General features: G+C 39.8%; 1 protein-coding gene across 5 annotated transcripts in view; it reads right to left on the bottom strand.

Moving 5' to 3' along the window:
* The window catches only part of fbxo38 (F-box protein 38), a 72,817-nt gene that overhangs the window by 14,546 nt on the left and 44,918 nt on the right, over positions 1-13,353 (bottom strand). For all 5 annotated transcript variants that reach the window (XR_007248843.1, XM_048543917.2, XM_048543918.2 and 2 more), the window contains 2 exons: positions 2,233-2,333; positions 637-739 (listed from right to left, as the gene is read on the bottom strand). Coding sequence is in view for 4 of the 5 variants with exons in the window: in XM_048543917.2 (XP_048399874.1) it covers positions 637-739; positions 2,233-2,333 (204 nt within the window). In the remaining variant the exon portion in view is untranslated. The remainder of the gene's footprint in view (positions 1-636; positions 740-2,232; positions 2,334-13,353) is intronic.

Below are 13,353 nucleotides of genomic sequence, written 5' to 3'. Positions count from 1 at the left end.
ATATATCTTAAAAGTCTTTATGTCACATACTTTAAATATTCTTTAGCAGTACAACAATACGAAGATTGGTATAGCTCTGATGAAGAGTTATCTAGACTCAAAACATTAGCTTTCTATCTCTCCATGGATGCTGCCTGACCTGCTGTGATTTCCAGCAATTTTTGTTTTCAGCCAAGATTAGTATTCTAAGAATAGAACTGTTGTATTGAATAGTCAGTTTCAGTACTGTAAAAACCCAAATTTAAACTTAAACCCAAACCTATATTTTGAACCCAAATTTAAGATCTCTGCAAGTGTGCAAATTTATTTGGGTTAATTAAAATATTGCTCTGTGCAGTTACCAAATAACACTGTTAGACAGACGTTACTGTGACACTGATGCAGTGAGAATGACTTTACAGATTTTATTTACTCCCATTCTACAATGTTTTGTCATTGTTAAGCTACCTGCCATTGTTTGAAACTGAAAATTGAACATAAGTCAATCATGTTTTGAGTTGCCTTCCTCTTCTTTCCTCTGAATCATATTCGCATCAAGATTTTCACGATCTTAAAGATACATTTTGTGCATATGATATACAAGCTTTCCCAACGTGTTGTTACAATTAATCTGCCAAGAATAATTCAACCACTCACCATGGATAAACATCATTTTCGGACAATCTCTGAGTACCAAATCAGTAATTCCACAATTAGCAAGTGTAATCCCAACCAAATTTTTGGATTTTAGATTAAGAACCTGAAACACACAGTGCAGACTAATTATTTAGGAAAGAAGAAGAATCAGAACAATTTTTTCCTAAAGCAATTACTTTAGACCGGAGGCTAATATTATGAAGAAGCTTAATGACTAATTTTGTTTTAAGGATTAGTGTTAATGGATTATGGATAGCAGGTATATTTGAATTGTGTTTCTTTTTTGAGGAAAGAAAAAAAGAGTTGCTTGAAAGGCATTAGAATATTTTTTAAAAACGCTAAGGGGTCACGTGATTTGATATGAATTATTTACTGGAAACAACATATGGGTTTATAGCTTTAGTCTGGATACTTTTCAGGTTCAGGTGAGGCACAGCTTGCTGACAGAGGCAGAAGTTACCCAGCACATCCTTTGCCTTTTTTAAGGGTTCAGTGTGATAAGTGAAGTACCAATCCAATCATTCTCCAAAAATTCTTAAATAACCTGTTTGAGGACCCACATTTAGTGACACCCATCTATAGGATGTTGGATGAAAGACATCTTTCATATCATATCCTCTTATCCTTCAAGACTTAATTATTATTGGTCAAAGTGAATTTTTCCCTCCAAAGGTCAATTTCTGAAGAAAAAAAAATCCGAATTCTTTTCTTTACCTAGTGGATGTGTATATGAGGCTATTTCGAAGGGTAAATAATTGTATTTTAACGAAATCTGAAATATTATTCAACTTTATGTCTTTGCCAATATTTTTAAAACATTAACTTTAATTTATTGAAAAAAAACTGGTTGATGGGTCTTTTTGTTTTACATTCTTGAAATTGGATTTATAATAAATAGCCATATGGGTACCTGAGTATAACAGTTAAACTTATGTTGAACTAATGGTGCAGTGGGAATAGAAACAGGAAGTGCAGTCCTCCATCTCAGTCATAACACTATAACACAGTCATAACAGACTGCAAAATAAAAATGTCAATTTGAGCTACTTATAAATATGCCCAGCAGCTGGAAAAGCTGAGTTATCCAATGTAGGAAAATTCCAGACCTCTGACGGATCAGCCAAATTCTTCCAAAACAATGGCGCGGATACTAGAATTGCCTTATTGCCCTGGTACAAGAATAAAGAAGGGAGAAAATAAACTAAATCTTATTTCTGATTATCATTTAACACATCCTGGGTGAAACCATGCACGGAAACTGGCGAGGCCTGTTACGTCCTGTGATTAAAAACAGCCACACAGCCATATTGTCAGAGGACATTCTCTAAAATCCAGCAAGACGGCAATGCGTGCAAATGGAATGGGCAAGAAATACTGCCTAGCCAGTGACACCCTCATCCGTTAATGAATTAAAAAGAAGAGTCTGAAGACAATATGAACAGGAAGAAAACTATATTAAAAAAATGGGAATTCCTTTTCTAACTACAGAGTCAAGGATTATGCCAATGAGAATGACTTCTCTATTGTTAATCTTGTCCCACTGCATTAATAGCATTGTTGAAAGAATGAAATTGCTCTAGAAATCTCATACATCACCTGCACATGGTCATCTTCAATGACAGGATCGCTAGTACTTGTGGATTTATCTGCAGTTCGTTTCCGCTTCACAGATTGCCTGGATTTGGGTTTGGAAATATCTGCAAAGGAATGAATTTGTAGAAGGAAACAGAAATTGAGCATTTACAAAATTAAATAAAATCTGGATAGGAATAACATGACATAGCATTTTGGAGAAACATCACAACAGCTTCTGAGCGAGTGTTATACAAATGAACTGATTACCTAATCAACATATGTCAATTAAAATTTCAAAATATTATAATAAGAAATCCTCTTCCAGATTAAATCTTTATTAGCTTTAAAGTAGGGAAAAGGCCTAAGAGGTTTCTGCCTTCTTCAATAATGCACTGGGTTTCAACGTGTTAGCATCATGGATACTAATAAAAGCTTTGGGCCTTGACAACATCCTGTAACTGTACTACTGGATATCTACATTTACACCAGTGAATTTATACCATTATACCGGTGGACACAGTACGGCCATGACTTGGGAGTTAAATATCCACAGGTATCAAACTGTTCGGAAGGACAGATGGGAAGGTAAGGGAGGTGGTGTTGCTCTGATTTTTAAGGATGATATCAGGGCGGTAGTGAGAGATGATATAGGTTCTTCTGAACAAAACACTGGATCCATTTGGGTGGAAATTAGGAATAGCAGTAGTCACTGATAGGGTGGTCTATAGGCCATCAAATAATGACATCGTGGTGGGGCGGGCAATAAACATAGAAATAGCTAATGCATGTAAAATGGTACAGGAATTATCATGGAGGAGTTTAATCTACATATCAATTGGTCAAACCGGGGTCGGTCAAGGCAGCCTTCGGCGGCGGCGGCGGGGGGGGGGGGGTTCACAAAATGTATCCGCGATAATTTCCTTCGACAATATATAATGGAATCTACGAGGGAACGAGCTATCCTAGATCTAGTCCTGTGTACTGAGACAGGAATAAGGAATGATTTCAGACTTAGGATCCACCTCGGAAGGAGCGATCACAGTATGCTTGAATTTAAAACACAGATGGAGTATGAGAAGGTTAAATCCAGTACCTATGTCCTGTACTTAAACAAAGGAGACTATGAGGGAGGAGTTAGCCGAGGTAGAATGGGAGCAAAAACTTTATGGTGGGTCAATTGAGGAACAGTGGAGGACTTTCAAAATGATTTTTAACAGTGCTCTGCAGAAGCATATTCCAGTGATAAGGAAGAACTGTAGGAAAAGAGAGCGCCAGCCATGTATGTCTAAGGAAATAAAGGAACGTATTGGATTGAAAAAAAACATACAAAAAAAGCAAAAAGTAGTGGGAAACTAGTAGACGGAGAAATCTTTAAGTCTTTAACAGAAAGCCACAAAAAAGTTTTAAAGAAAAGCAAGATAGATTATGAGAGTAAACTAGCTCAGAATATAAAAACAGGCAGCAAAAGTTTTATAAATATGTAAATCATTATAGAATGGTGCAGATAAGCATTGGTCCTTTACAGGATAAGAAGGCCAATTTAATAACTGGGAATGAGGAAACAGCCAAGACATTAAACAGTTATTTTTAAGATAGATTTTAAGATTCCCTACAGTGTGGAAACAGGCCCTTTGGCCCAACAAGTCCACACCACCCCTTGAAGCATCCCACCCAGACCCATCCCCCTATAACTCACACACCCCTGAACACTATGGGCAATTTAGCTTGGTCAATCCACCTAGCCTGCACATCTTTGGACTGTAGGAGAAGACCGGAGCACCCGGAGGAAACCCATGCAGACATGGGGAGAATGTGCAGCCTCCACACAGTCACCCAAGGTTGGAATCGAACCCGGGTCCCTGGTGTTGTGAGGCTGCAGTGCTAACCATTGAGCCACCGTGCCGCCCATGCCGTGTATTGTATGTCAGTCTTCACAGTGGGAGACACAAATAACATGCTGAAAACTAATGGCAAGAAGGTTACAGTAGGTGAGGATCTAGAAACTATTATCACTAAAGGAGGCAGTGCTAGGCAAGCTAATGGGGCTAAAGGTAGACAAGTCTCCTCGCCCTGATGAAAAGCATCCCAGGGTACTAAAAGAGGTGATGGGGGAATAGCAAATGCACTAGTAATTATTTACGAAAATTCACTGGACTTTGGGGTGGTTCTCGCAGACTGGAAAACAGCCAATGCGATGCCACTGTTTAAAAAAGCAAGTAGACAAAAAGCAGGTAGCTATAGGTCAGTTAGTTTAATTTCAGTAGTGGGGAAAATGCTTGAATCTATCATTAAGGAACAAATAGCAAGACATCTGGATATAAACTGTCCCATTGGGAACCCCAGCATGGGTTCATGAAGGGTAGGTCATGTTTAACTAATGTGGTGGAATTCTTTGAGGACATCACTTGCATGGTGGACAATGGGGAACCTGTGGATGTGGTGTATCTGGATTTCCAGAAGGCATTTGACAAGGTGCCACACCAAAGGCTGCTACATAAGATAAAGTTGCATGGTATTATAGGTAATGTATTGGCATGGATTGAGGATTGGTTGGCCAGTAGAAAGCAAAGAGTAGGGGTAAGTGGGTGTTTTTCTGGTTGATGGTCAGTGGCCAATAGTGTGCCTCAGGGATCAGTGTTAGGACCACAATTGTTTACAATTTACATAGACGATTTGGAGGTGGGGAATAAGTGTGGTGTGTCAAAATATGTAGATGACACTTAGGTGAGTGGTAGAGCAAAGGGTGCAGAAGACACAAAGTCTGCGGAGATAGTCTAAGTGAGTTGGCAAAGGTCTGGCACATGGAGTACATATTGATAAAGTGTGAGATCATTCATTTTGGTAGGAATAACAGTAAAATGGACTATATTTTAAATGGTAAAAAAATTGCAGCACGCTGCTGTGAAGAGGGACTTGGGTGTCCTTGTGCATGAATCGCTAAAAGTAGAATTACAGGTGCAGCTGGTAATTAATAAGGCAAATTAAATTTTGCTAGAGGGATGGAGTTGAAAAACAGGGAGGCTATAGGGCAGTTGTATAGGGTCCTGGTTAGGCCACTCCTGGAGTACTGTGTGCAGTTTTGGTCTCCGTACTTGAGAAGAGATATACTAGCACTGGAGGGGGTGCAGGGGAGATTCACTCGGATGATCCAGAATTGAGGGGGTTGGATTATGAGGAGAGACTGAGTAGACTGGGATTATACTAATTGGAATTCAGAAGAATGAGGGGGATCTTATAGAAACATACAAGATTATGAAGGGAATAGATAAGGTGAAGGCAGGGAGGTTGTTTCCGTTAGTGGGTGAAACTTGGACTAGAGGGCATTGCCTCAAAATAAAGGGAAGCAGATGTAGGACTGAGGTCAGGAGGAACTTCTTCACCCAAAGGGTTGTGAATCTGTGGAATTCCCTGCCCAGTGAAGCAATTGAAGCTACCTCGCTGAATGTTTTTAAGGCAAGGCTCGATAAATTTTTGAACAGTGAAGAAATTAAGGGTTCCTAGTTCTTGTTATATTCTTATGAATGCACCTGCACCACATGGCATTTAGGGCTGGTCAATAAATGCTGGCTGAGCCAGCGATGTTCACATCACCTGGCATAAAAATAGCATCCATATATTTGTAGCAATCAGGGTACCCAAATTACAGCCATCGGAGTGTCACTCTTAATTCACAGAACCAGAACCAAGCACTGATGCTACTGAATTACCATGAAGAATATTTATTATCCTTTCCAAAGATGATGCCGTCTGAAAACAGCACAGCTAAAAATAGATAAAACCAATGCTGGGGCTGACAACTTGATACAAGACGTCAGTGTGAGCTTCAATCAACAATCTAAACCTGACATTGCAAGTGGATTTTTCAAAAGTAACACCAACATTATAATTAACATTGAGTGCACCCTTAATGCTTTGGTAAAAAGAATGCAGCACAGAAAAAATGAAAACCAATCAGCTATTAAGTTTTCAAATCTTGTCATAATAATAGAGGAGACTGTCAGGCCCCACAGTCTCTGTCAATTTTTTTTGCATGGACACCAAGAAGTACACATACTGAAAAATACAAGAACTGCTCATAACACTAAAATCTAATGATGTTCCGACCAACTAAAAGCAAAATGTTGATCTGTCTTTGTCACTTGCTCAATTCTTTTGTTTATTTACCGCTTGGAAGCACCTGGAAAGAATCATCATGAGAGCTCTCCTCAGGCTAAGATAAAAAAAATATAAAAGGCTACAGATGGAAGTTTAGACCTGGCAACAGCTAATACTTTTATAGGAAACACAGGGTCTTAAGAAACCATCTAACTCAGCAATTACAACATTTACTATTTGAACAGAGTTATCTAACAAAGCTTTCAAAATTTAAGTTATTAGAGATGAGCTGAACATTTTCTATATTCTACTTTGAAAATATGAAATATTTCTCGGCTACAGCAAGTTAAAAAAGAATAAATATTTTAATCCAAACTTCTACAACTCAACAAAGGACAACATTCACATCTAACAGATCAACTGTTTGTGTCTTGAATATTCTCGTCAATTGAAAGCTAATGCTATGGATCTATTGTGAATTAAGGGTGTATTTACACTGCACTTTTATCTAGTTATAGTCTGAATTCCAAGCAGAAGTTGTTTGAATTCGGCCTAGTCAGAACTCTACTGCCCTATGTGAGATTTCTGCAGCCTTGCCTACTGATCAGTTGCATTTTCTTTTAGAACCCTGAAGGAGTTATTTGAAGCAAAGATCAGCTGTTTGGCCAATCAAGAAAAAGGCCAAATTCTCAAGACTGGAATTCAAAGTAACAGTTCAAAAAACGCAAGTCAAACTTACAGATGCGATAATGGCAGAACTTTTGAAAGTGCTCAAGAACTGGGATGGTCAGGATTACCCTTCTTTTTTTAAAAAAAGTATTTCAAAATCTTTCAAATAACATTGTGTCAATAGTTTAGTTTATTGAATTTTATCTTAATATCTTTTGCATAATAAACTTCTGTCTTACTGTTGAAAGAAAATTTGGAGCATTGCATGCGTATGTTTCAGTGAAAGACTACCTCTTTTAAATAACAAGCAAAGTGTGATCTATCCAAGATAGTATCAGAGATAATGGGAACTGCAGATGCTGGAGATTCCAAGATAATAAAATGTGAGGCTGGATGAACACAGCAGGCCAAGCAGCATCTCAGGAGCACAAAAGCTGACGTTTCGGGCCTAGACCCTTCATCAGAGAGGGGGATGGGGGGAGGGAACTGGAATAAATAGGGAGAGAGGGGGAGGCGGACCGAAGATGGAGAGTAAAGAAGATAGGTGGAGAGGGTGTAGGTGGGGAGGTAGGGAGGGGATAGGTCAGTCCAGGGAAGACGGACAGGTCAAGGAGGTGGGATGAGGTTAGTAGGTAGCGGGGGGGTGCGGCTTGGGGTGGGAGGAAGGGATGGGTGAGAGGAAGAACCGGTTAGGGAGGCAGAGACAGGTTGGACTGGTTTTGGGATGCAGTGGGTGGGGGGGAAGAGCTGGGCTGGTTGTGTGGTGCAGTGGGGGGAGGGGATGAACTGGGCTGGTTTAGGGATGCAGTAGGGGAAGGGGAGATTTTGAAACTGGTGAAGTCCACATTGATACCATATGGCTGCAGGGTTCCCAGGCGGAATATGAGTTGCTGTTCCTGCAACCTTCGGGTGGCATCATTGTGGCAGTGCAGGAGGCCCATGATGGACATGTCATCAAGAGAATGGGAGGGGGAGTGGAAATGGTTTGCGACTGGGAGGTGCAGTTGTTTGTTGCGAACTGAGCGGAGGTGTTCTGCAAAGCGGTCCCCAAGCCTCCGCTTGGTTTCCCCAATGTAGAGGAAGCCGCACCGGGTACAGTGGATGCAGTATACCACATTGGCAGATGTGCAGGTGAACCTCTGCTTAATGTGGAATGTCATCTTGGGGCCTGGGATGGGGGTGAGGGAGGAGGTGTGGGGACAAGTGTAGCATTTCCTGCGGTTGCAGGGGAAGGTTCAGTTCGCAACAAACAACTGCACCTCCCAGTCGCAAACCATTTCCACTCCCCCTCCCATTCTCTTGATGACATGTCCATCATGGGCCTCCTGCACTGCCACAATGATGCCACCCGAAGGTTGCAGGAACAGCAACTCATATTCCACCTGGGAACCCTGCAGCCATATGGTATCAATGTGGACTTCACCAGTTTCAAAATCTCCCCTTCCCCTACTGCATCCCTAAACCAACCCAGTTCATCCCCTCCCCCCACTGCACCACACAACCAGCCCAGCTCTTCCCCCCCACCCACTGCATCCCAAAACCAGTCCAACCTGTCTCTGCCTCCCTCACCGGTTCTTCCTCTCACCCATCCCTTCCTCCCACCCCAAGCCGCACCCCCCGCTACCTACTAACCTCATCCCACCTCCTTGACCTGTCCGTCTTCCCTGGACTGACCTATCCCCTCCCTACCTCCCCACCTACACCCTCTCCACCTATCTTCTTTACTCTCCATCTTCGGTCCGCCTCCCCCTCTCTCCCTATTTATTCCAGTTCCCTCCCCCCATCCCCCTCTCTGATGAAGGGTCTAGGCCCGAAACGTCAGCTTTTGTGCTCCTGAGATGCTGCTTGGCCTGCTGTGTTCATCCAGCCTCACATTTTATTATCTTGTGATCTATCCAGCCAGATTTCAGCCTTGCATCTGACTTACCAAGTAATAACATTAACCAGGAATAACAGCTCAACTATTATGTATTGTGATTATGTTATGTGATTCATTTAGTCTCCAGCATATGGAAGATTTGACCAAAGATAAAAATAACTAAAAAGGTAGAAGAGTGATTGAGAAAATATGATTCAGGTTGTGTTGTACATTTGCTTAGTTTGCTAGAACATAAGGTTAAAACAGTGAAATATTCAATTTCAGAGTTAGAAACCATTGTAACAAAGTGGGGACAATATTATTAATCCTTTGCTATTACATTCCAGACAATGAGATAAACAAAAAAGAACAGATTACGTCGAAGGATATTCCCTAGGCTTGAGCTGCAACAGATAAAACAGCAATTAAACTTGATTAGCCAAGCTTGATTAACTGGAAATTAAAATGCCAGTTTTTACCCAAAATCACTCCCCTTTTTTAGTAACTTGATTATCTGAACAATATTAATCGAAGATCATGATCAATGAAATTTAACGCTTCAAGTCAGGGGATTGTATAAAATAAGAAGTTTGATTTTAAGAGTATTTACAGGTTAAACTGATCTAAGTTGTAAATACAGGAATTCATTCAGATAACATTTAGACTTAATCAAAATGTCCTCACAATCCTTGGAGCAGCTGAGAATTACTAAATGACTGTGACAATTAATACCAAAATGGTTTTTAAAAATTTATGGTTTATCAGTTGTCAGAAGCAAATTGGATTTTCATTGGCATGGGAAGGGTTGAATGTGTAGAGGAGTAGCGTCTCTGACTACTAGAACTGAAGGAACACATTTACAGCCATATGTTTAAGAATAAGAATATAGTAGGAAGGGTATGCTTTTTCAGTCCTTCAAATGTACTCCACCATTCAATGATCATAGATGATTAGCAATGTTTTCCTGCACACACACACACTATACCAGTTCATGTTTTCAAAATAAATTGAACTGAGTTTTCGATATGTTTAATTTTTGATCCTCTACTGCCCTCTTAGGCAGAAAAATTGCAAAAATTCATTTCCCTCTGAGTATGGAAGCAAGCAGCATAAATACAAATATATTTATCAGGCATAAACAGGCACAAGAGAGTATTAACAAATTAATCAGAAGTGAGAATAAACAAAACTGATTTTCAATTGCTAGTCAAAAGTTGGAAACTCAAGCCTGCTTCAAGTTTGAGATATTGGACTAGAGTCCAATACAGAGTATTCACAGGCATGCTGTTTTCATAGAAATCGCAGAATCCCTACAGTGTGGAAACAGGCCATTCGGCCCAATAAGTTTATGCTGCTCCTCCGAAGGGCATACCACTCTGACTCTTTCCCCTACCAATGCATTTCCCCACACCTAACATACCTAACCTAAACATCCCTGGACACTATGTCCCCTGCACATCTTTGAACAGTGGGAGGAAACTGGAGCACCTGGAGGAAACCCACACAGACGCAGGGAGAAGGTGCAAACTCCCACACAGACAGTCGCCCAATGGTGGAATCGAACCTGGGTCGCTGGTGCTGTGAGGCAGCAGTGCTAACCACTGAGCCTCTGTTCTGCCCTAAAATTTTACAGATGAGACAATGACTGAGGCACAGTCTTGCCTGCTTCACTAGACGCAAACAACACAATGTACTCTTTTTCTCAATGTCTCAGCCATTTCAAACATATTTGACAATTTTAGTCATTCATTGACAATACAATAAGTTGAGACTGTCATATTTGTTTGCTGAGGGTGCCCACTTCAAAATGAGCATTTTTAAAACAAAAAATTTTGTTCATGGGCTGTAGGTTTCACGTCTAGGCTAGCGTTTTGCTAGCATTTGTTGCTCATCTGTGCCGATGATAGATTTTCATTTAATTCAAATCAACCATCTGAATTAATGTACCTGTAATATCAATCTGTGGCTCTGGATTATTAGTTCAGTGATATTACCACCATGCAATCACTGCCCTTCAAATTTTTAATTTTTGATTACAAAGACCACATTGTTTCCTTGTAAGTGTGAGAATAGACAAAGTTCATACAAAGATGGTAAATAGTGGTCAGAAAGATAAAGAACTGGGAAAACCTAGGTTCAAATGCAAAACTCAAACTAATTTTCACATTTTCAAGAGGAAAATCAAGGCAAGAGCTTAATGATGATTACTGACCACAGATTCTGAATAATTTGAATGATTATTTTCAATGAATACATAAGAGATGCCACCACCAGCAGACAGTCTCTGGCCTGACACAAAAGTAGAATTATGAACACAGGAACAGGCGCAGGCCATTGAGCAAAACCAGGCAAAATCATCCGGGTCATGGCAGATGAAACACATATGGTTTTTAACCACCCATCTCCATAACCCTATACAACACGAGGAATCAGAAATCTAAATCTTTAGCTTAAACACACTCATACATTGAAGTTCCCCAGCTTCCTCTGGTGGAGAATTTCAAAGTTTTTCTACCTTCTGAGTAACAAAACAAAACTGTCCTCCTCTCGGATGCAAGTGGCATCCTACTTATTTTTAAATTGTGTCCCCTTGCTAGAGGCTTAGACTATCAACCCCATCCCTTCAAACCAGGGGTAACATTTTACCTGAACTTTTTCGAAGTGTACCTACAGGTATTTTCTTGGTTTCAATGAGATCACTTCTCATTCTTTGAAACTCTGGACGATACAAGCCCAATTTGCCAAATGTCTCTTTTATAGGCCTGTCCATCCTGGAAACAAGCCTGGTGATCCTTTGTTGCACTCCCTCTATGGAAATAACATTTTTGCTGAGATAAAGAGATCACAACTGCATACAGTACTCCAGGTGTAGTCAGACCAAGTTTTTCGACAATTGAAGAAAGACTTTGCTACTTCTGCATACAAATTCGTTCTCAATAATGGCTAACGTTCCATCCATCTTCCTAATAGGTTGCTGCAATGACTCATCACAATGCACTGAACATCTGTTCCTCCAATCGAAGTGGATAATCTCACATATTCCATCTGCCATGTTCTTGCTCTTTTGTTAAGCCGATCCAAATCGTTCTGAAGCTGGTTTACATTTTCCTCACAACACATATATTCCCACTTAGTTTTGCATTATTTACAAAACCTCAAGTCTTTGAATCCTACTGCGAGGAGCTGGTATCTAAGTGCTGACCTCGTCTTTTAGATAGTTAATCAATGCTAGTACATCACCACCTACCTCATGTGCTTTAACTTCTCTAACCAGCTTCCTGTGGGGACTTTATCAGAAGTCTAAAAATCTATCATCCACTGGCTTTCCTTTATCAGTTTTATTTGTTTTTTTCTATACAAAATAAAACTGAAACGGAACGGTTTTCTCTGGCTAATGATGATGTCAGGCTCACTAAGCATTTCCAACATCTTCAGTTTTTAGTACAGATTAGATATTCTTATTTCAATAGCATGTCAATTAAATGGATTCATAACAAATCTGAAAAATTAGTATAATTGTAACGAGTAAACAACCAACTTGAAATCTTAATCACCCCAATACATTTGCAAGAAGTGAAAATCAAGACAACCATGGCCAGCCACATGGCTAGATAGCCTTATCACGCATACCACAAACCTTGAAATTTGACATCAAATGGTGTGAATAGAGGATAAAGATTTGAAATGGATTAGAAATTTACTGAAGAATAGCATTTCATGGCTAATTAGAACGAGTACTTTGGAAGGTGGAGCAGACAAAAGCCAAACTGATTGGGATGTCCCTGTAGTCAATATTTGGGCAACATGGCTTCTATTTTAGAAGAACCTGGGTTCAGAAACCCAAAGTAAATTGGTCAAATTTGCAGATGATAAAATTGATCCCATTACTAAGAAGGCAACATGATAAATACAGTTAACTATGGCAGGTCATAATTATAAGCGTAGAGAACTAGACAAAGGGAAAATAGCTAAATGTACAAATTATGAAGACTGAAGTCGTCAATCTGCTACTGAAAGCCATCCATTGTTTGAAACTGACAAAAGATTTTTTTAAAAAAAATGAAAATATTGCACAGCAGCCATAAGTGTAGGTGAATGAATACTGACCATTATTAATGAATAGATAAACTGTAGAATTGATGTCTACAGATTATTGCACTAATCAGACTTTGAGCTCAGCTCCAGTCACCAGGAAAGAAAAGACTGCTCAGTACTAACTGTAGCCTCGGAGAAGTACCCCAAAATCTCACTGTGAGGTAAAATTAAACTTTTAATCTTGAAAGAGAAAATCAGATGCAATTATAGGACAAATAGAACAAGATTGAAGAGTAGATTCAAAATAATTTGAAAACTAAATTCAAACAGCAGGATTAAATGAGACAAAATCAAAACAGTAAAGTTCGGAGTTATGCACACAAGATCTAAACAAGACATGTGGGTACAATGGTGGCAAAAACCAGTCTGAACAAGTGGGCTAACCGTGCAATATGTGTACATGGACAACAATGCCTTCTTTATCT

The sequence above is a fragment of the Stegostoma tigrinum genome, chromosome 13 (assembly GCF_030684315.1).
Source record: "Stegostoma tigrinum isolate sSteTig4 chromosome 13, sSteTig4.hap1, whole genome shotgun sequence".
In the NCBI taxonomy this organism is placed as follows: Eukaryota; Metazoa; Chordata; class Chondrichthyes; order Orectolobiformes; family Stegostomatidae; genus Stegostoma; species Stegostoma tigrinum.
This window is presented reverse-complemented; position numbering and strand designations above follow the sequence as displayed.